Below are 20994 nucleotides of genomic sequence, written 5' to 3' on the forward strand. Positions count from 1 at the left end.
TCCCCACCCCCCACCCCCACCCCCACCCCCACCCCCGTACTATTTAATTCTTTGAATGGCATTGACAGAGGTAGAAGGCCAATTTCAAAAAGTTTGGCCGTAAATGCTCACGTTTGAACCATTGACAGCACTAAACTGGAAGGGGGGAATCAACAATTGTTCATCCGCCCCTCCTAGTTGAAATGGACGGCCAGTGCCAACAATGGCAACCAACTAGTTAAATGAGTGTTATGTAAAAGTTAATAAAAATAAATCCTAATCTATACATGAAAGGGTTTATACTGATGAGCATCAATTTCGCATACATGTTAGGTCATCTCTTTATTCTGTCCATTGGTAGCATCAGGACATGGGACTACTGTACAGAATAAAAAGCTTACGGGCACTGTGAGTACACAAGCGCTTGCATATACTGTATGTACAATATTGAACAAGGTATTTTTCTTCATCATACTTTTTTGATTAAAGATTAGAATCAAATTCAAATAATCCACAACTGATAAATGCTACATAGAAAAATATGGGATATCAAAAATTAACAGGTAGATCTATGAACATAATTTGAATAAAAACATGGACTGCATGACAAAAGTAAGGAGCATATCCCATTTTATATCAATGCATTTGTTTAAGGACCCCATAATGTTCTGGATGAACGTTTGTTGAGTCACTCCTCCATGGTCAAGGCATCCACTGCCTCCAACAGGTGCAATGCCAGGCTGTACTGGGCGTGGTTTTCTGGAAGCATCTCGATCAAGTGGCCCACCAGCTTGCTAGTCTGAGGCAAGGGCACCAAGGGGCACTGCAGCTCACTGGGGTCCTGCAAAGTCAAGAAATGCCTAAGTGAGGATTGGGCACCAAAAAAGGTCTTTGTTGTCAAATAATGCAAGAATGCAAAATACTACACCTAGATGAGTTTACAAATGGATAAAGTGCAGCTGGATCCTCACCATTGTTGGTACTGATACGGCACTAAAATGATGTCATCGGGGATTACCAAGAAATAACGTGCCGATGCTGCAAAATATTCACTTTTTAAGATCTAGTTATCAATGTCTAGTAGCCCTACTCAAGATGTGCAACATGAATACGGTGTAAATACATGCAGTATGTGCAGTTGTGTCGAGCGCAGCCACATGGTAGGATGTGTGTCAGGAGAACTTTCCTTCGTGTGCATCCACGGCCAACCGTAAGTGCATATTTTATTCTTTACAAAGAGTCTTTACAAGACATCTGTAACAATACGCGCATGCGCAGAACCGCAAAGTTGCAATTACTGATGGGGAGAAATTTTGTCAGACCACCGTCAATGGCAGCCACTGAGAAAATAGCAGATGCTTTGACATTTATAAAATAATCTGGTAACACTTTATAGTAACTATCCGGTTTACTAGTTAATAGATCATTGGTAAACTGTTGATAAATGATTTATTGTTGATTTGTGAATTATTCGTTAACAGTTTGTTAAGCATTTACAGGGTGTTCCAATATGGTTGACCCCATTCTAAATGCCCATGCTAGTTGATGTATCTTAATAAAACTATATACACTTTATGTTGAAGGTCATAAGTTTTATTGGTTAAATATACAAAGAAAAGTACAAATATTTGTTGGTTCTATAGCAGATTTTCATTAATGCAACATGAGCGCTGCCTGCAAAATGCCTTATCAAAATGCCTTTTCTTTTGAAGTGAATGGCATTTCTTAACCTGAAAAGAGAAATGCCAAGTGTTACACACAAAAACTTGAAACGTTTCTACACAAACTCTGTTTCAGGTTAAGAACACCCTGTAAATGCTTAACAAACTTAACAAATACTTCACAAATCAACAATAAATCATTTATCAACAGTTTACTAATTATCTATTAGCTAGTAAAACGGACAGTTATTATAAAGTGTTACCAATAATCTTTTAAAAATCGTTTGTGAAATAAGATAAGTTATGACTTAATATGTTTTATGGCAACATCACCCCTCCCAACATGGCTTTACTGAGGCCATTTTGGTAAGGCCAATGAAAGGTCTTTTTTATGCTTCTGCCATGAATTGAAATGAGTTTATTAATTCATAAGTTAAGCAGTGTTTGACCAAAACATGATAGCAATTACATTCGAGTGACTATGCATTAATTTAGAATTAAAACAAAAATATATATTTTTTTATATTTTCTACATAAAAACGCGATGTAATGAGCATCAGGAGCCAAAAACTGGCATCAGTGCAACACTAATTCTCACCATAGCCTTTAGCCACGTGCAGAGGGTGGGGGGCAGGCGGGCAAGTAGCTCCATAGCAGGCTGCGTCTGGTTCTGCACGTGCAGCAGTGAGTAGCTCAACCTTTGGCCCGTGATCATCAGTAGCTGAGAGCCCAACACGTCTTTGTCTTCAACCTCTAACATCACCTGCGAAACACGAGCATGTTTCAAGTCCAAACGTGGCGTCGTTAAAGTGCAATCCTACTAGTACACCCTACCTCCTCCGCGCGCTGGTCCAGGCCCTGGCTGTAGAGCTGACACACCAGGTGTCGTCGCAGGATGTCGGGGTTGACCTGTAGCGGGCCGCCGAGATCCATACACAGCGAGGGCCACCAGTCGGCCCGCGGGCCACTTGTGGGCGGCAGCGTCCGAGGGACGGACGTGTCGTCAATATGCTGTACCCAGGCGGTTAGCACCCGCAGAAGAAACTGGAGGATGAACACAGAAGTAATACAAAACAAAGAAATTGAACAAGGCCCACTTCAGGTTGTCCTGGAGTAATCTGAAATTTTCATCGTAGATGCATGTCCATGTTGAGAGATAATCTAAAAAGAAAATTTTTACAAATTATTTGGGTGCTACAGCTGCAAATAAGTATTTGAACACCTGTCTATCAGCTAGAATTCGTACCCTGAAAGACCAGTTAGTCCGCCTATTAAAAGTCCACCTCCACTCCATGTATTAGCCTGAATCAGATGCACCTGTTTGAGGTCGATAGCTGCATAAAGACACCTGTCCACCCCATACAATCAGTAAGACTCAAACTTGTAACATGGCCAAGACCAAAGAGCTATCCAAAGACACCAGAGACAAAATTGTACACCTCCACAATGCTAGAAAGGACTATGGAGCAATTGCCAAGCAGCTTGGTGAATAAAGGTCAACTGTTGGAGCAATCATTAGAAAATGGAAGAAGCTAAACATGACGGTCACCCCATGTAAGATATCACCTCGTGGGGTCTCAATGATCCTCAGAAAGGTGAGGAATCAGCCTAGAACTACATGGCAGAGGTCGGTCAATGATCTAAAAAGAGCTGGGAACACAGTTTCCAAGGTTACTGTTGGTAATACACTGAGACGTCATGGTTTGAAATCATGCATGGCGCGGAAGGTTCCCCTGCTTAAACCAGCACATATCAAGGCCTGTCTTAAGTTTGCCTATGAACATTTGGATGATGCAGAGGAGTCATGGGATCAAGTTTTGTGGTCAGATGAGAGAAAAATAGAACTTTTTGGTCATAATTCCACAAATCGTGTTTGGACGAAGAAGAATGATAAGTAGTATCCCAAGAACACCATCCCTACTCTGTAGCATGGGGGTAGTAGCATCATGCGTTGGAGGTGTTTTTCTGCGCATAGGACAGGACGAGGGCACTGTAGTAAAGAGAGGATGACTGGGGCCCTGTATTGTGAGATTTTGGGGAACAACTTCCTTCCCTCAGTCAGATGAAAATTGAGCCAAGACCCATTGAAGATGGGTCGTGGCTGGGTCTTCCAACATGACAATGACCCGAAGCACACAGACAGGAAAACCAAGGATTAGCTCCGTAAGAAGCATATCAAGGTTCTAGCATGGCCTACCCAGTCTCCAGACCAAAACCCAATACAAAACCTTTGGCGGGAGCTCAAACTCAGCAACAGCCATGAAACCTGACGATCTAGAGAAGATCTGTGTGGAGGAGTGGGCTAAGATCCTTCCTGCAGTGTGTGCAAACCTGGTGGAAAAACTACAAGAAACGTTTGACCTCTGTAATTGCAAACAAAGGCTAGTGTACCAAATTTTAACATTCATTTTAATTATATAATATTTGCAGCTGCATCACACAAATAAATTGTAACAAAAATCATACACTGTATAAGACCATGATAAAACTGGGTATAGTTAAATTTGAATATGAACTACAGTGGGGCAAATAAGTATTTAGTCAACCACTAATTGTGCAAGTTCTCCCACTTGAAAAGATTAGAGAGGCCTGTAATTCTCAACATGGGTAAACCTCAACCATGAGAGACAGAATGTGGACAAAAAAACAGAAAATCACATTGTTTGATTTTTAAAGAATTTACCTGCAAATCATGGTGGAATATAAGTATTTGGTCAACACCAAAAGTTCATCTCAATACCTTGTTATGGACCCTTAGCTGGCAATAACGGAGGACAAACTTTTTCTGTAACTCTTCACAAGCTTTTCACACACTGTTGCTGGTATTTTGGCCCATTCCTCCATGCAAATCTCCTCTAGAGCAGTGATGTTTTGGGGCTGTCGTTGGGCAACACGGACTTTCAACTCTCTCCACAGAATTTCTATGGGGTTGAGATCTGGAGACTGGCTAGGCCACTCCAGGACCTTGAAATGCTTCTTAGGAAGCCACTCCCCTTTGTTGCCCTGGCTGTGTGTTTGGGATCATTGTCATGCTGAAAGACCCAGCCATGTCTCATCTTCAATGCCCTTGCTGATGGAAGGAGATTTTCACTCAAAATCTCTTGATACATGGCCCCATTCATTCTATCCTTTACACAGATCAGTCGTCCTGTTCCCTTTGCAGAAAAACAGCCCCAAAGCATGATGTTTCCACGCCCTTGCTTCACAGTGGGTATGGTGCAATTCAGTATTCTTTTTCCTCCAAACACGAGAACCTGTGTTTCTACCAAAAAGTTCTATTTTGGTTTCATCTAACCATAACACATTCTCCCAGTCCTCTCATCCAAATGCTCTCTAGCGAACCGCAGACGGCCTTGATTTGAGTCCCTGGCGGCGCATTGTGTTACTGATAGTAGCCTTTGTTACTGTGGTCCCAGGTCTCTGTAGGTCATTCACTAGGTCCCCCATGTGGTTCTGGGATTTTTGCTCACCTGTCTTGTTATTATTTTGACGCTACGGGGTGAGATCTTGCATGGAGTCCCAGATCGAGGGAGATTATCAGTGGTCTTGTATGTCTTCCATTTTCTAATAATTGCTCCCACACTTGCTTTCCTTACACCAAGCGTTTTACCCATTGCAGATTCAGTCTTCCCACACTGGTGCAGGTCTACAATTTTGTCTCTGGTGTCCATTGACAGCTCTTTGGTCTTGGTAATAGTGGAGTATGGAGTGTGACTGACTGAAGTTGTGGACAGGTGTCTTTTATACCGATAATGAGTTAAAACAGGTGCCATTAATACAGGTAACGAGTGGAGCCTCGTTAGAAGAAGTTAGACCTCTTTGCCAGCCAGAAATCTTGCTTGTTTGTAGGTGCCCAAATACTTATTTTCCACTGTAATTTGGAAAAATTCTTCAAAAATCAAACAATGTGATTTTCTGTCTTTTTTCCACATTCTGTCTCTCATGGTTGAGGTTTACCCATGTTGACAATTACAGGCCTCTCTAATCTTTTCAAGTAGGAGAACTTGTACAATTGGTGGTTGACTAAATACTTATTTGCCCCACTGTAATTCCATTAATTCGTTCCAAAGCCCGAAAACCTACACTTAATTCTTAATACTGATGTTACTATCACTTGCAAAGAGCAAAACTAATAAAAATTGGAATAATAATTGAAATAATAATACCTCTTTTTTATTTTTTATTTATTTTTATTTTTTTTAAACCTGTCCTGTTCAGCTGTTTGACACAGAGAATGGAAGTCTAAGTGCCCGGATTCTGAACAGTTTTAATGTTTTACATTGAGAGTCTGACATACTCCCATTGTGATCATTCAAAATACCTTTTTATTATGACAAAGCAGCGAACAGGAAGGGATTATGGGGGGGACAGAAGAAAAGAAATACAAGAGAAGAAAGAAAAGAAACACATACACAAACAACAACAAGAAATACATTGAACATCTAAACTAGTTACTAATATGCTGGTGCTATCGTCAGCGAGATGTATTTCCGGTTTACACCATGTGGGGGCCAATTGGCCAGTGAAAGAGGAGAATGGGGGTGGGGGTGTCTATAAGACTATAAGCTAAGTGATTGAAAGGGGTAGAGTGTACACAAATCAGTTCTGTGATCTAGAACCCAGTAATCGTGTGAATCTCTTATGAGTGTAAGCCCGTTGGCGACCAACCCTACGCCGCCGCATTGCCAATCCCGGCACCGGAACCCCCAACCTGAGCATGCCCTACCACATCCAGCAGCACGCAAGCCCCACCAGGCGCGCGACAGCCACGCAAGACGGGCGGAGAAACCGCGCGGGCGCCAACCCAGGGCCACGGCCCCCACCCAGCCAGCCCGGGGGGACGGGGGGGCCATGCGCAGCCCATCCCTCCTCCCGCCGCCCAGCGGAAATAATAATACCTCTAATAATGTAACAAACCGGGTTGTAATGTGGCAAATGTATTTGTGTGGTGTACCTGAACGCATCGCGCAGCTGACTTGACATTAGAGCAGGGCGGTAAACCGAAAATTTACCGTCACCGAAATTCTTAACGATGACCGACGTAATTTTGACCATGTCGGTAAATTCGGTAAATTAATAAAACAAGAAAATAGTCTTTTCATCCCGCTTTGATTCTGTGTTGTTCGTCTATGTTCATTCCCCTTTAAGAAAGCAGTGAATGTGCTTACGTAGGGAGTCACGTGATCATCGGGAAGCCAATCAAACAAAAGCCCGGTAAGCTAACGCTAGCAGCTAACGCTACAAGCAAAACGTGATGGAGTGTGGCTTAAGGGAGGTTCACCAAACTTTCAACCGACATTTAGTAGACTCTTGGTGGCATCCAGACGGGCTTTCACCCGCTGTCCTCCTTTGTTCTCACGATTTCCGGAGATGGTGCTTTCAGTGCTTTCTACTGGTAGCCAGGCTAACGCTAGCTAGCGGCTAACGCTACAAATGAACGTTATGGAGTCGGATAGAGGCTCTAATCTTGTCGAAACGGCTGAACTTAATGAGTGGATTGGGCACGGACTGCATCTAGCAATTACTACGTGGCGTTATTTTGTATCTGTCTGTGTGTGTGATTCCTCTGATAGCTTTTGTGATGGTAAAGAATTCTGCATAAAGTACAATCCAACGGCGAAACTTATAATGACCGAGAAATGGCCCCAGCTATTTTTATTGTGCGTGCATTTATGAAAAAATGCACTGGGGGGAAAAAACCCTTAAACCATAAAGTAAACACTTGTATTTAATAATTATATCACAGCAGCCATTAACAATAAGTTGTCTTTTTGAAGTGTACTGTTCAAGCTGCAAGTCATTTGTGTTACAATTACATGTTTGCACAGGCATATTGATTTTGACAATGTACATTGTTCAAGTCATACACGCTGTTATAAATGTTCATACTTGAATTCTTATTGCTTACAATACATTTTTATTAGGGCTGTCAAACGATTAAAATTTTTAATCGAGTTAATTACAGCTTAAAAATTAATTAATCGTAATTAATCGCAATTCAAACCATCTATATAATATGCCATATTTTTCTCTAAATTATTGTTGGAATGGAAAGATAAGACGCAAGATGGATATATATTTTCAACATGCGGTACATAAGGACTGTATTTGTTTATTATAACAATAAATCAGTTCTAAATCAGTTATAGAAATTTTATATTAAAACCCCTCATGTTTTCGTTTTAATAAAAATTGTTAAATTTTCAATCAAAAAATAAACTAGTAGCCCGCCGTTGTTGATGGCAATAATTACTTACACTATAAAATCAGTCGCACCCAAACGCCAGCAGAGGGCAGCAAAACTCCGCAAAACACAATTAACAGGTGGGCCTTTGACTCTAGTGACATTTAAATATGTCTGAGCTGGGCAAGTGCGTTAATTGCGTCAAATATTTTAACGTGATTAATTAAAAAAATTAATTAACGCCAGTTAACGCGATAATTTTGACAGCCCTAATTTTTATAAATTTAATGTTTAGACTGCATGTACAATTGTTAAATACAGTATATCAAATTGAATGCTGGTCAATAAATCAACAAGAAATAGTTAATCTGTATTTCATGCATTGATTCAGATTTTCAAATTATATAACAGTCCGCTTGGGCGAATTTATCGGCATTTATCGTTATCGAGATAAATCTGCTCATTTTATCGTGATACATGTTTAAGGCCATATCGCCCAGCCCTACTTGACATAGTGAGCCTTTTTACTTTCATTTTGTTTACTTGCTGTCAATTGAGCGCACGAGTTAATATTAAACACACAAATTTTATTCAAACGTGTTTTAGACAGTTAAAAATGCAATTTTGCAATTTGGCAATTTTTATATTGCGCGGTGATAATTCTGTTGAATTTCGTTCATTTCCTATTGATTTTGGGGCATATTCGGGTATCTTCCTCATTAACTCATTGCCTGCCATTGACAGCACTACACGTCCAATTCATCTCGACTGGGAAGGGCGAATGAACATCTCAGTCCTCCCAGTTTAAATGATTTAGATGTCCATCAGTGTATGGGTCACTTCCTGTTGATTTTGGGCAGAGGTGGGTAATAACTAGGGTTGTTCCGATCATGTTTTTTTGCTCCCGATCCGATCCCGATCGTTTTAGTTTGAGTATCTGCTGATCCCTATATTTCCCGATCCGATTGCTTTTTTTTGCTCCCGATTCAATTCCAATCATTCTCGATAATTTTTCCCGATCATATACACTTTGGCAATGCATTAAGACAAAAATGAATAAAACTTGGACGAATATATACATTCAACATACAGTCCATAAGTAATGTATTTGTTTATTATGACAATAAATCCTCAAGATGGCATTTACATTATTAACATTCTTTCTGTGAGAGGGATCCATGGATAGAAAGACTTGTAATTCTTAAAGGATAAATGTGAATTTGTATATTGTGACTAAATATTGCCATCTAGTGTATTTGTTGAGCTTTCAGTAAATGATACTGTAGCCATTTAACTATTCTGCCTAATTGCATGACGGGAAGTGCAACCATGACTGTGCGTAGCGGCACCAATTGATATATCTTCTCTGCGTTGGGAAATAACATAGGGTGTTAAGAAAAAGATCAACTACTACTATTGTTCCCCACATTGCTTCCCACAGAGTTTCTAATTGCTGAAAGAGGGATTGTGAGGCTTTAGCCATTTAAAAAAGGGCTCCAAAGACTGCCAAAATTCACTCTACTCATTTTACGCTGGCTTTTAGCTGTATAAATAGGTAAACGGTGCCATTATAGATTAAACACGACGATGCGTGAGTGGGTTGTGCAGCGCATAGGTTAATTGCGTTAAATATTTTGACGTGATTAATTTTTAAAAAATTAATTACCGCCGTTAACGCAATAAAATTGATAGCCCTACTTTAAGCCAAAACTAAAGACTCTGGATGAATGTAAGACATTTTGTCTGTAACAAATACAATTAGAAAACGATTTAATAAAAAAAAAATATATATATATATATATATATATATATATTTATTTAAAAAAGGCATGTCCGATATTTTTTTGCCGATTCCGATACTTTGAAAATGACGTGATTGGGACATCTCTTGTAATAACGCATTACATTTACTCCATTACATTAACTTGAGTAACTTTTTGAGAAAAATGAACTTCTAAAAGTAGTTTTACTAAGCCATACTTTTACTTTACTTAAGTAGATTTGTGAAGAAGAAACACTACTCTTACTCAGCTAGTTTGGGCAAAACAAGTAATTAAATGCCAACAGTAGCTCTACCAGTTTCACCAATGAGAGGTCGCAAAAATAATCACATGACTCCATCATACAAATCAGACTCAAGCTTCCCGTTCTACGGTCATGCCAGCCTGTTCAACCACGTGGCGTCTTTAAACCTCTGTAAAAAATTTGGTATTTGACATAGAGTGCTGCTTTCAATATGACCCAAAAGCACAGATTTTAACCTCTCTCCCGGTTTTTATTTGGCACCGGCTGACCACGGAAAACCGGATATGATCCTTTTAATTTCATATTAGGAACCATGAAAGAACTATTTGTTAACTATTCAAACACGTATGCGCTTTGGACGAATGATGCTTCAGTTCTGCATTTTTTTTTCTAGCCAGAAATCAATGATTTTTTGGGGGGTATTTTTATTGCTTAATGATTTTGGATAATAGGTTATAGTACAGTATAATAATAACAGTTCATATAGATAACTTTGTGCTGAGGGAAAAAAAAAAAAAACAGCGTAAATAGTTACTCACAATGTTATTCTTTATTTGAGTATTTTTTCAAACAAATACTTTATTACTTGTACTTAAGTCAATTTTTTTCGACAACTACTTTTATTGAGTAGTATTATTTTGAAGTCACGCTACTCGAGTAAATTTTTTGGCTAATCTACCCACCTCTGATTTTGGGTCACTTTCTATACATTTTGGATCATTTCCTGTTGATCTAAGGCAGGGGTAGCCAAAGTCGGTCCTCAAGGGCCCCTATCCAGCTTGTTTTCCATGTCTCCCTCCTCCAACACACATGACTCAAATAATCAGGATCGTTATCAGGCTCCTGCAGAGCTTACTGATGAGCTGATCATTTGATTCAAGTGTTTTAAAGGAAGGAGACATGGAAAACAAGCTGGATAGGGGCCCTCAAGGACCGGATTTGGCTAACCCTGATCTAGCGGGATTTCTGGGTCACTTTCTGTTGATTTTAGGTCATTTCCTGTCAGATTTGGGTCATTTCCTGTTAATTTTGAGTCATTTGTTAGTATTTTAGTCAAGAATAATGACGCAGGCGTGCATTTGTAATGTTTGTATTCATTTAATGTACTTTCTGAAATGAATGGGGTCATTGAAAAGTTTTTTTCAAATTGTACGTTTTGCGAAAAACTGGCCTTGATTTTGTGGATATTTTGATGTGTGAATTCAACAAAAAAAAAAAAATGTAGGAAAAGCAGCGTTTGAAATATGAAATATTTTTGCCATTGAAATGAATGGTGCTTTTTGGTGTTTTTGTGCATATGAGCGATGAAATGAAAGAAAGCCTCCTTCCCGTTTTTTTGGGGGGGGGGGGTTTTGGGAACATTGAGAAGTTGGAATGGTGTAATCGGTCAATTTATGTGGGCTGTGCGGTGTGCTGTAAAAGTGGACAGAATAAATAAATTTTATAGTGAGCCTTCTCCACAAACCTTACTGTGAAATTAATTTACAGTATCAAAAAGTATTTGGTGATTTTGGCTTTGTCATGTGACGAAAAAGAAACATTCCATTTTATAAAACTTGATAATACAAATTCTATGCCGCTCCACAGTAACAAATACTTTACACATTGTCATGTACCTGCAAATGATACCTCATCCAAACTAATTTTGGAACAGTTAGACAATTATCCATTCAACAAAAAAATGTTTTTAAAAAATGAGTATGTCCGTTTATTCAGAATATTTTACTCTTGTGTTAATGTTGTAGTACTCTTGCAATCATCTCAAAGCAACCGCTCCACTTTGTCGCAATGTGAGACTTGAACTTGTGTTGTGTGGCATTTCCAAAAGAACATTGTGACTTGTCAGTGGAATGTGGTGAATAATTTGGTAATTCTCTGAATCTTTCCCACCGACAGGACATGCCTTGTTTTTTTTCAAACCACATTGATCAGCAAGGTGGACTCCTGAGGGCAAAACGTGCTAAAATTCGCAGCTGAAAATTCGCAGTGAGCATGTTTACTCCAACTAGCCTGATGCTAACATATAATGAAAAACACTATTAACAAGCTAACAGATAGTATCCCTATTCAGTGTATAACAGCCTTTAAGAGATTAATATTTGAACACAAATAAGCTTTAGGCAATACATGTAGACGGACAATATTAAATACTCATAGGTATTTATATAATCTTTATCCTCTGCGTAGAATGACTCATATGATTGCAGCTTAATTAGTCATTAAGGTGTTTCGGTGCGTTCACATGAAATAAATAATTACTGTGGGAATTTTTAAGGGGGCCTGGAATGGATTCAATGTTTTGAGTTGCAAGGAGTTCAAATTACACTCATGTCTCAGGACACCAATTTACATGTTTAAATTGATTTAGAAGAAAATCCTGATTTTTATCCACCTTTTGTAATTGTTTGGTACAATATTCCCTGACCATTTTTATGTTGAGCAAGAGAAAAGTCTCACCTCTTGTCTTAATAGGACCAGTCCTGGATCCATGTCACCACTTGGCATTAGCTGAATGGTGGTCAGGTCTCGGAAGAAAGCATTCTTACCCTAAATGAATGATTGAAGATTTTCATCGTATCACTAAGTGGAATAATTTAACTACTTTCTTTTTTCCCTATTCGCATTGCCCGCACATAGAACTTTAGCATTATCAAAATAATGCTAATTTCTTGTTCCAACGACTAGATAAATTTGGGTTAAGCTATCGCCCATGTCCTCACCTTGCTGTCAAACAGGCTGAGAGGTTTGACCTTCAGTGTAAAGGTCAAGGCAGCGTGTAACAGGGTGGCTAACAGACAATGGTGTTGCACCAGGGGATAGTGAACGCCTTTCTGCTCCATGGCCAGTTCAGCTATTGAGGCCGGGCCCTCGGCTCCGCACCAGACCTCTTCCACAGACAGCTTTGGGGGAGGAACTTCAGCCACTGCGGCGTCTGCCTAGAGGGGAGAAAGGACCGCAGAGAAAAAGGATCAGAAAAGCAAACATAGAACAAGTTTGATTGATTGATTTTGACTGAAATTTGAAAATGCAAATGTGAACATGCAATCTAACACAATGGAAAAAAAAAAATAATAAACTACTAAACTAGAGCAGAGAAACCATTGAGAAAAGAGGGCGGAATCTTAACTCATTCGCTACCATTGGTAGTGATTGACATCCAATCAATTTTGACAGAGACGGATGGCAGCAATTATTTGATCGTGCTAGCCGAGTCGAATTAGACGTCTGTCGCCGTCAAGGCATTGTAAATTGACTACTAAATGCTAGCCTTCACAGTTGAAATGGATCTGATGTCTATAACTGTCAATGGCAGTGAATGAGGTAAAATGCGTTGGGAGGGAGGGGGCATTACTCCAAATGCAATTCAGCTTTTGTATTAGTAGTATGTATACCTATTCTTTAATTCATTGTAGTATTTTGGGCGGCCGTGGCACAGTTGGTAGCTAGAGTTGTCCTTGGACCGAAGGGTCAGTGGTTTGATTCCCGGCTATGACTGCCCACTGTCGAAGTGCCCTTGAGCAAGGCACTGAACCCTGATTTGCCTCCAATGGGTTGACAGTGCCTTGCATGGCAGCAGCCCCATTTGTGTGAATGTGTGCGTGAACGCATAAACATGTGCTTTGGGCATGGTAACCATGCAGATAAATAAATATATAAGTACAGTCAATTTACCATTTTTTGCAAGTAGGCCTGTCACAAATTTTAGTAGGCTATATATTGTCTCATAAATTATTGCCTGTTTTTTTTTTTTTTTTTTTTTTTTTTAACTATTCAACCACAAATATAGTGACAATATATCCTAATAAATCACCGATTCAAATGCAATAAACTGTTATTCTTGAATAAAAAACAAACTATATTAAAATTTATAAATATTAAAAAAAACACAATGCATAATGAGTAATTTTAAAACTAGTTAAGTGCAGAATATGAAATGGGTGAGAACCCCAATGTCATGTTTGTTGTCTGCCAAATAGAGCCCATTAAAAGTCATAATGTGATCCAAAATGGCTGCCATCTTGTCCTGGAAAGTGCGCACGCAACAAATTTGAAGCCAAATTATTATTATTTATTACATCATATTATCATTGCCAATCAGATTTTTCATAATTGGTGTAATTTTAAATTTATTCTTAGTGTAGAATCTGAAGTATATGCGATTGCTTCCAGAAATCTGAACATGACGTGATTTTAAATGTTCACCGGAAGTATGTTTGTGAAGCCACTAACCGTTAGCTTTACACTCAGTAAAAACAAAAACAAAGTGCACTTCGCTTTTGTCAAGCATGTGGTGTTAGTAATAGATTTTTTTCTTTGGTTCGTATCGCTTGCAAATTATTTAATCCAGTGAGTTTTCATGTTTGAAATGTCACCTTTTGTGGAGAAGACTGCCAATGTTTTATAGCACGCTAAAGTGGTCAGTACATTGTCTTTTTTCCATTAACTTCAATGTAGCAATGCTAACGTATTACCATGTTTAATTTAGAAGAGTTTCCTTATTTTGGATGTCTGAACTTTATTTTGTACGGCATGTTGATAGCCAATAAAAATCTGTGAAAGCTACTGGAGTCTCATATGCAATCAACACGCACGTGTGCCGATTGCGCACAGCAACAAATCGCAGCCAGGAAAATTAGCCCCCTCATTTTTATTTACCGTGCAATAATTTGACTTACTGCATATCGTGACAGGCTGAGTTGCAAGTACTTTCCTAATACTTGAAGTATCATTTTTAGTTTTTAGTGTTTTGAGTTAATAACCTAAATTGACTTTTCAGAGAAAACAACATGCGACATGTACTACTGCACTCCTATTCCCTTCTCATTTTTAACAAAGAAATGCAATCATTTTAAGATTTTAGTGAATGAATGAATTAAAACATGGTTGACAGGCAGAAATACTCCAGTGGGCCCAATTCAAGCCCCGGGCGAGCATTTTTGGCCCGCGGGCTGCCAGTTTAACACCACCTCTCTACACTGTAAGATGCATAAGGAAAGATTAGAAATCCAAATCTTAGAATTTTGAGGCACGAGAACCCCGTGTTGCCCCCATTAGTTAAAAATAAATAATAAAAAAACACAGATGGACTGTCTAAGCTTCATCTACTCATGCTTTTTCCAGACTGATGCGAGTCACTGGCCATTCTTCATGCCATGTTGTGTACTCTCCTTACTTACACAGTAGTTGACAAAAGACAACGGACACTGATTTTTAACCAAGAGTCCAGTCACCTCCATGAGGATCTGAAGCAGCTGGACACAGCATCCTAGAAAGGATGTTAAAGCTTTGTCTCCCATTCCTACATCCTGAAACAGAACAAACCCCATCACAATTGATTTTAGAAGAAAGGCCACAAAATAAAACTTTTTTAAGATACTTACCCGTCGGCACAGGCGATCTTTGGGAGCTTTGCCTACCTGTTAATCATGGGGCCAAAATCTTAGGTCATAACGAGATCTCCTTGTTATTATGAATGTGAATGGACTGCTTACCTTCTCAATGAGAAAGGCTGCAGCAGAGAAACGTTTAACAATAAAAGTACTCCACATCATGGTGCAAATACCTGTGAAATAGATTCAGGTTTCATCAATAAAGAAACTGACTACATTCAGTTACTTTGTTGTTAACTGAGACTAAAATACAAGTTGATGCTATGAATGGTAAAATGGTAAATGGAGAGTACTTATATAGCACATATATCAACAGTACATGGTTACCATGCCCAAAGCACTTTACATTAGCACACATTCAAACTGGGCAGTCGTAGTTGGGAATCGAACCGCTTACCCTTCAGTCCCAGAAGTACTCGAGCTACCAACTGCGCCGCGACCAATATAGTCTGATAAAATGGTATTTACCCCTTTATGATTTGTTTTTTTTTCATATTTATCACACAGAAAGGTTTCACTTCATCAAAATATTTTAATATCACACAGAGACAACCCAAAGAAATATAAAATACAGTTCTACAAAATGCAGAAGTAGGCAAATACTTTTTCATTTGACTGCATACCGATAATATATTGTAAAGATACCGTTGAATTGGGACAGACTAAGAATCGGCCACTGGATGTCCTCATACTAGCTAAACATGGGTGTGATAAGTCACCATACAACACAAACATATGGTGCCTAAACTGCACAGTGTATAAAATGTACTTCTTAACAATGGATCAGTGTGCATAAGTTAAAAAAAGAATTCCTACCTAGTTGTATATGTGGACTAGAGACCAGCTTCAGATGTTCCATGGCCTGGCACAAGTGTGCACCCTCCTTGAAGACAATCAAATGAAAATGATTTCAGAAATGATCCATTTGAAAAGAAAAATCATAACATGTGTTGCGTGACTATAACCTCTGGGTCTTTGTTCCACTGCACCACATACTCCCAGCAGCAATGTGCGAAGAGCAAATTTGGGGAGAGGGAGTGCGGGAAACGCTTGCACACAGCTACCAACAGCTCTGCATGAACATGCAGAAAAGATTTTTATGTAATGCATAAATGAATTAATGCTTTATTTTGGACATGAGAAAATTAAAACAATAAACAAGACAAAAACAAAAAATCTGACAAAACCAATGATAATACTGAGATAACAGCAACAATATTTAATAATAATAATTCTAGAATGTATTCATTGTGTCCAAAAAGGAGCAGGATGAAGCATTTGCTTATTAAAACCTACCCCCCTTTTATATTCCTCAACTTTATCAGTCTGCCCTATTTCACTAGTCCTCATATCAAAAAAACAAATCATTTAAATAACTATATACATAAGATGCAAGAGAAACAAAACAACAAAAGGACTAGCCGATAACAGATATGTGAAAACCCCCTATAATTAAACCCCTTCCTTTTGCCAATACCCCGTGAAAACCATGTGCTTGTGCCACTTCTTAAACTGGGTCATGCTTGGACATTACTTGAGGCCTTCATCTAGCTTATTCCACAGCCTCACTCCACAAACAGAAACCCCAAAACTTTTTAACATAGTTTGTACCCACTGATGCTGTAAATGAAGCTCCCCCCTCAAACTGTAATGACCTTCTCTGTTAAAAAAAACAAACAATTTCTGTATATTGCCGGGAAGTGACCTGTGTATAGCCTTAAACATGAGCTGAGCTGTTTGAAAACCAAGTCCGTATGTTCTGGATTATAAACACTATATATATTTGTGTAAATCCCTTGTGAGTGTATGTCGGCATCCAATTCTATGCTGTCTCTTCGTCTCTTCGCTAATCCTGACACCGAGGTTTCCTAATTGAGTGTGTCTAATTTCACCTAGTTATGCGTGAGTCCCATCTAACAAGTGATAGTTCCGCAGGCGAATGGAGATGTCGCATGGATGCCACCCCAGGGCCCGACCCTTCCCAAGCCCATGCGGGAGGAGGTGGGGTGGGAAGGGATGGGAATATTGGACGCACCACTAACCACCACCGACCCCCACGCCCACCCGGCCCACGAGCCACAGCTGCAGCCCCCCAGCCGGCGCGAAACACCATGGGACCCCGAACGGCCCACCAACCCCAGAGCGAGGCAGGGCCCCCCGCCGGAGCAGGCAACATCCAGCTGACCCACCAGCATCCAGCCAGCGACCTGCGCCGGAGCGCAGGGTGGATACCCAGCGGCTGTCGTGAGGAGGCAACCGTGATGTCCCCTGCCCCCCCAACAGGCCCCATCCATCCTGCAACCTTGGTGTGTGATGCATACATACATACATACATACATATTAGTATGATCCCAATAACCAGCATTATGTACTATTCTTATGACTATTTTTTGCAAAATGGATAGTGAATTTATTGTACATTTATAAGTATTACCCTAGACCTCTGCACAGTAGTGTAAATATGGCAGGATTAAAGAAGAATAAAGAATGTGGTGTGATTTACTGTCAAGACTGTGTTTAGCTTTATTCAGGACAGATATGCTTCTTGATAATCTACTTTGCATATGTTTTATATGAGCTTTCGAGTTAACCTTGTCATCAATAACTACCCCAACAAACTTGTTTTTTTGTACTTGACTATTTTTATTGTATCTGCTAAATAACATGAATTTGGTTTTACTTAAATGAAATGTCAATTTTTTTCTTTCAAACCATGTCTTTAGTTTACAAATTTCATCATAAACCCTCCCCAGAAGCTTGTGTACATCACCCTAGAGCAAAAGGTATTTGTGTCATCTGCAAATAAAACTACTTTAAATATTCAGGAAACTTTGTATGAGATGTCTTTTATATAAAGAATAAACAGTTTTGGACCTAACAATGAACCCTGGGGGACACCACAAGCAATGTCCAAGCATGATGATGAATAGTCACCCAAACTCACAAATTGTTTTCTGTTAGTTAAATAACTCTTCAACCAGTGTAGTGCCACCCCCCATCCCCCTGATACCTTTCAAGTTTATTGATTAAAATGTCATGATTAATAGTGTCAAATGCTTTCTTAAGATCTAAGAATATTCCAACTGAGTGTAATTTGTGATCAATAGTGTTACTGATCTCCTCAACTGACTCTAATAAAGACCGACTGTTGAAAAGTTGTATTTACTTAGGAATTTATCTAATGTGTTGTTGAAAACATTTTCAAGAATTTTGGTAATTTGTGGAAGTATAGAAACAGGCCTGTAATTTGTGAAGTGGTATCTATCTCCAGTCTTGTAAATGCAGGAACAGCATGTCACAATGGCCTGATTTGATTTCATCCTCACCTGCTGTTTCATCTGTATTCTCTAAAATATTTGACACTTCGTCACCTGCCCCCTCCTCTTTATCCTCCATTTTCTGAAAGATTTCTTTTAGTTGCTCCGGTGCCAGGTTGTGCCTGAACACCCACTTGGAGACATTGTCAGTGATGCCACCTTGAGAGACAAAAATGTTGGTAAAGGGGACTAAACAACGATCAAGTGTCAAAGATAATAAACCATTAAGGCTTGGTTTGAACCTGAGCCTCCTTCCAACAATGTTTTCACAGAACATGGCACAGCAGGGCCTCCTACTGATCCGGCTATTGGCGTCATCAAGAGTAGTGTCTGCAGCACTAGAACATCCTCCAGCTGGCGAACACACACCACCCAATGCTCCAACTCCAAAGATACTGCTTCCCACTCTGACTGCAGCTTTCATAGTGACACATAATAATAGTAGTAGTAATAATTGTAATGTCACAAATTTGCTAATTAACTAATTCATACAAAACAAATTCTGTCCATTTTAACAAGAACATGTATTTGGTCATAATACACAAAGAATAAAGAATAAACCTATTGGCTGTCATTAACAGTGATGTCCAATCCATTTGAAGTGGGAAGGTGGCAGCGAATGAACGAACGTTCATTCGCTGCCACCTTCCCACTTCAAATGGATTGGACATCTACAAGTGATAACTCATTTAATTTTTAAAAAAATGTTGACAGCCACATGATTGCAAATCTATTACGCTATAACTGTGCACAATCTACCTTGCTGTCTGCCCTGCTGTTTATGCTGGCTTTAGCGGCACGATGAGCAACTAGAGCAGCCAGCAGAGCTGCTGCAGAGTTGTGTGACTGTACCAATATGTTGCGGGCCTGCTGCCACCATGGTGAGACCGATTGAGAGTCCCATGTCTCTTCTATGGCACCTGATGAGACAGCGTGGCGTTATTCATTGATGGAAAAGGCAAGCTCATCCTTGGTTCTTTTACCAATACGTACCTTCCATGTTGCTGAGGAGTACCAATAGCGCGTAAAGGTTTTTAAAACATTCCGTCGGATTCTGGATCATCTCCTTTTCTCGTTGTAAGCATACACCTAGCAATAGAGACTTAAAAGAGACAATATTGTTTAAAAAAAAAAAAAAAAAAAAATCTTTGTTTTCAGCATTAAAAGAATAAATGTAAACTTGTTTTTTGCGCTGCTCCTTGTCAAAACAGGAAAATGAAAGGACAAAACATCATGTTAAACATCAAGCTGTATTGTCTTTGTATTACTCTTTCAGTGCCACTGATGATCACTTGTTGACATCCTTTTGAACTGGGAGGGTGGCAGCAAATGAATATTCATTCATTCGCTGCCAGTCCTCGCACTTCAAATAGAATGTAATTGACGTTCGTCAGTGGCGACCAATGAGAAGCATAGCAGAAATCTGTTCAATTTCAACAGTTTTTAAGATTGATAACATCCTATATATGTATACATACATCATACCTGTAAACCCGAGGCCGTTAGCAATCTTAAAAATAGCAATCTTACAATAGTTTCTACGTGTCTCTGACTTTTCTTGGGTCAGTCAACCAACGTAGTAACACATAGTACATTGTCTCGTTGCCAAAACGGTGACAAAATTTGAACGGAGAAAAAAAAACGTAATGCACGTAAAACGTACAGATTTTGAATGTACGATGTACACATTTAAAAATCAGTGCTCACTTGTACAAATTACGCCAAAACCGTACAACTTGACAGGTATGATATATGTATGCGTGTGTTGTATATATAGCGGAGAACACAGAGAAGGCTGAAAAAGAGGTTTCTGCTCTTGCACCACTCTTTAAAATAAACTGCTGTATTTTAAGCCAAAAGAACTACTGTGTTTGATAGAACAATATGTTGATATGCTGCCATAGCAGTTTCATGGTAAATTAAGACCCCAAACTATTTTTAATTTGTCCGTTTTACCCTGGTGACCCCCGTTTACAGACACCGAGCAACCGCTCTTGTTTCGAATCAGCCATTAAAAGAATACAGTGGTACCTCTACATACGAATTTAATTCGTTCCAGGACCTTGTTTGTAAGTCGAAATGGTCGTATGTCGAGCAGGATTTTCCCATAGAAATACATTATAATTCCATTAATTCGTTCCAAAGCCTAAAAACGTACACTAAAAACGTACACTAAATTCTTAATAAATACTGCTGGCACTGTTACAAATGGCAATTAAACATAGAAAAACAAATAAATTATGAATAAATAATTCTGAATAATATAATAATAAGAAGAATAATTAATAATTATTCCTGTAAATAATGTAACGAATCGGATTTTAATATGGCGGACACTTTTTACTGTCCCTGAACGCACCGCGAAGCTGACGTCTCAGTGAGATAGGTCGGTGCGGTAGAGATAATACTTTCGTTTTCTTGAGAGCAGTCAACTGCTT

At 39.2% G+C, this 20994-nt stretch overlaps 1 protein-coding gene across 7 annotated transcripts in view; it reads right to left on the reverse strand.

Moving 5' to 3' along the window:
- Positions 1 to 107: 107 nt before the first annotated feature.
- rab3gap2 (RAB3 GTPase activating protein subunit 2 (non-catalytic)) overlaps positions 108 to 20994 on the reverse strand; it is a 38206-nt gene continuing 17319 nt past the window's right edge. For 2 of the 7 annotated variants that reach the window (XM_057859835.1, XM_057859837.1), the window contains exons 22-35: positions 19550 to 19658; positions 19316 to 19476; positions 18799 to 18973; positions 18566 to 18715; positions 16205 to 16311; positions 16056 to 16122; positions 15342 to 15412; positions 15231 to 15266; positions 15081 to 15155; positions 12570 to 12785; positions 12307 to 12396; positions 2475 to 2684; positions 2239 to 2403; positions 112 to 820 (exon numbers count right to left, since the gene is read on the reverse strand). In XM_057859835.1, the coding sequence (XP_057715818.1) occupies positions 668 to 820; positions 2239 to 2403; positions 2475 to 2684; positions 12307 to 12396; positions 12570 to 12785; positions 15081 to 15155; positions 15231 to 15266; positions 15342 to 15412; positions 16056 to 16122; positions 16205 to 16311; positions 18566 to 18715; positions 18799 to 18973; positions 19316 to 19476; positions 19550 to 19658 (1785 nt within the window). In that variant the 3' untranslated portion in view covers positions 112 to 667. Of the gene's footprint in view, positions 821 to 2238; positions 2404 to 2474; positions 2685 to 12306; positions 12397 to 12569; positions 12786 to 15026; positions 15156 to 15230; positions 15267 to 15341; positions 15413 to 16055; positions 16123 to 16204; positions 16312 to 18565; positions 18716 to 18798; positions 18974 to 19315; positions 19477 to 19549; positions 19659 to 20994 lie in introns of all 7 variants that reach the window. The other 5 variants (XM_057859832.1, XM_057859831.1, XM_057859834.1 and 2 more) reach the window with 5 other exon arrangements.

The sequence above is a fragment of the Corythoichthys intestinalis genome, chromosome 15 (genome assembly GCF_030265065.1).
Source record: "Corythoichthys intestinalis isolate RoL2023-P3 chromosome 15, ASM3026506v1, whole genome shotgun sequence".
Lineage (NCBI taxonomy): Eukaryota > Metazoa > Chordata > Actinopteri > Syngnathiformes > Syngnathidae > Corythoichthys > Corythoichthys intestinalis.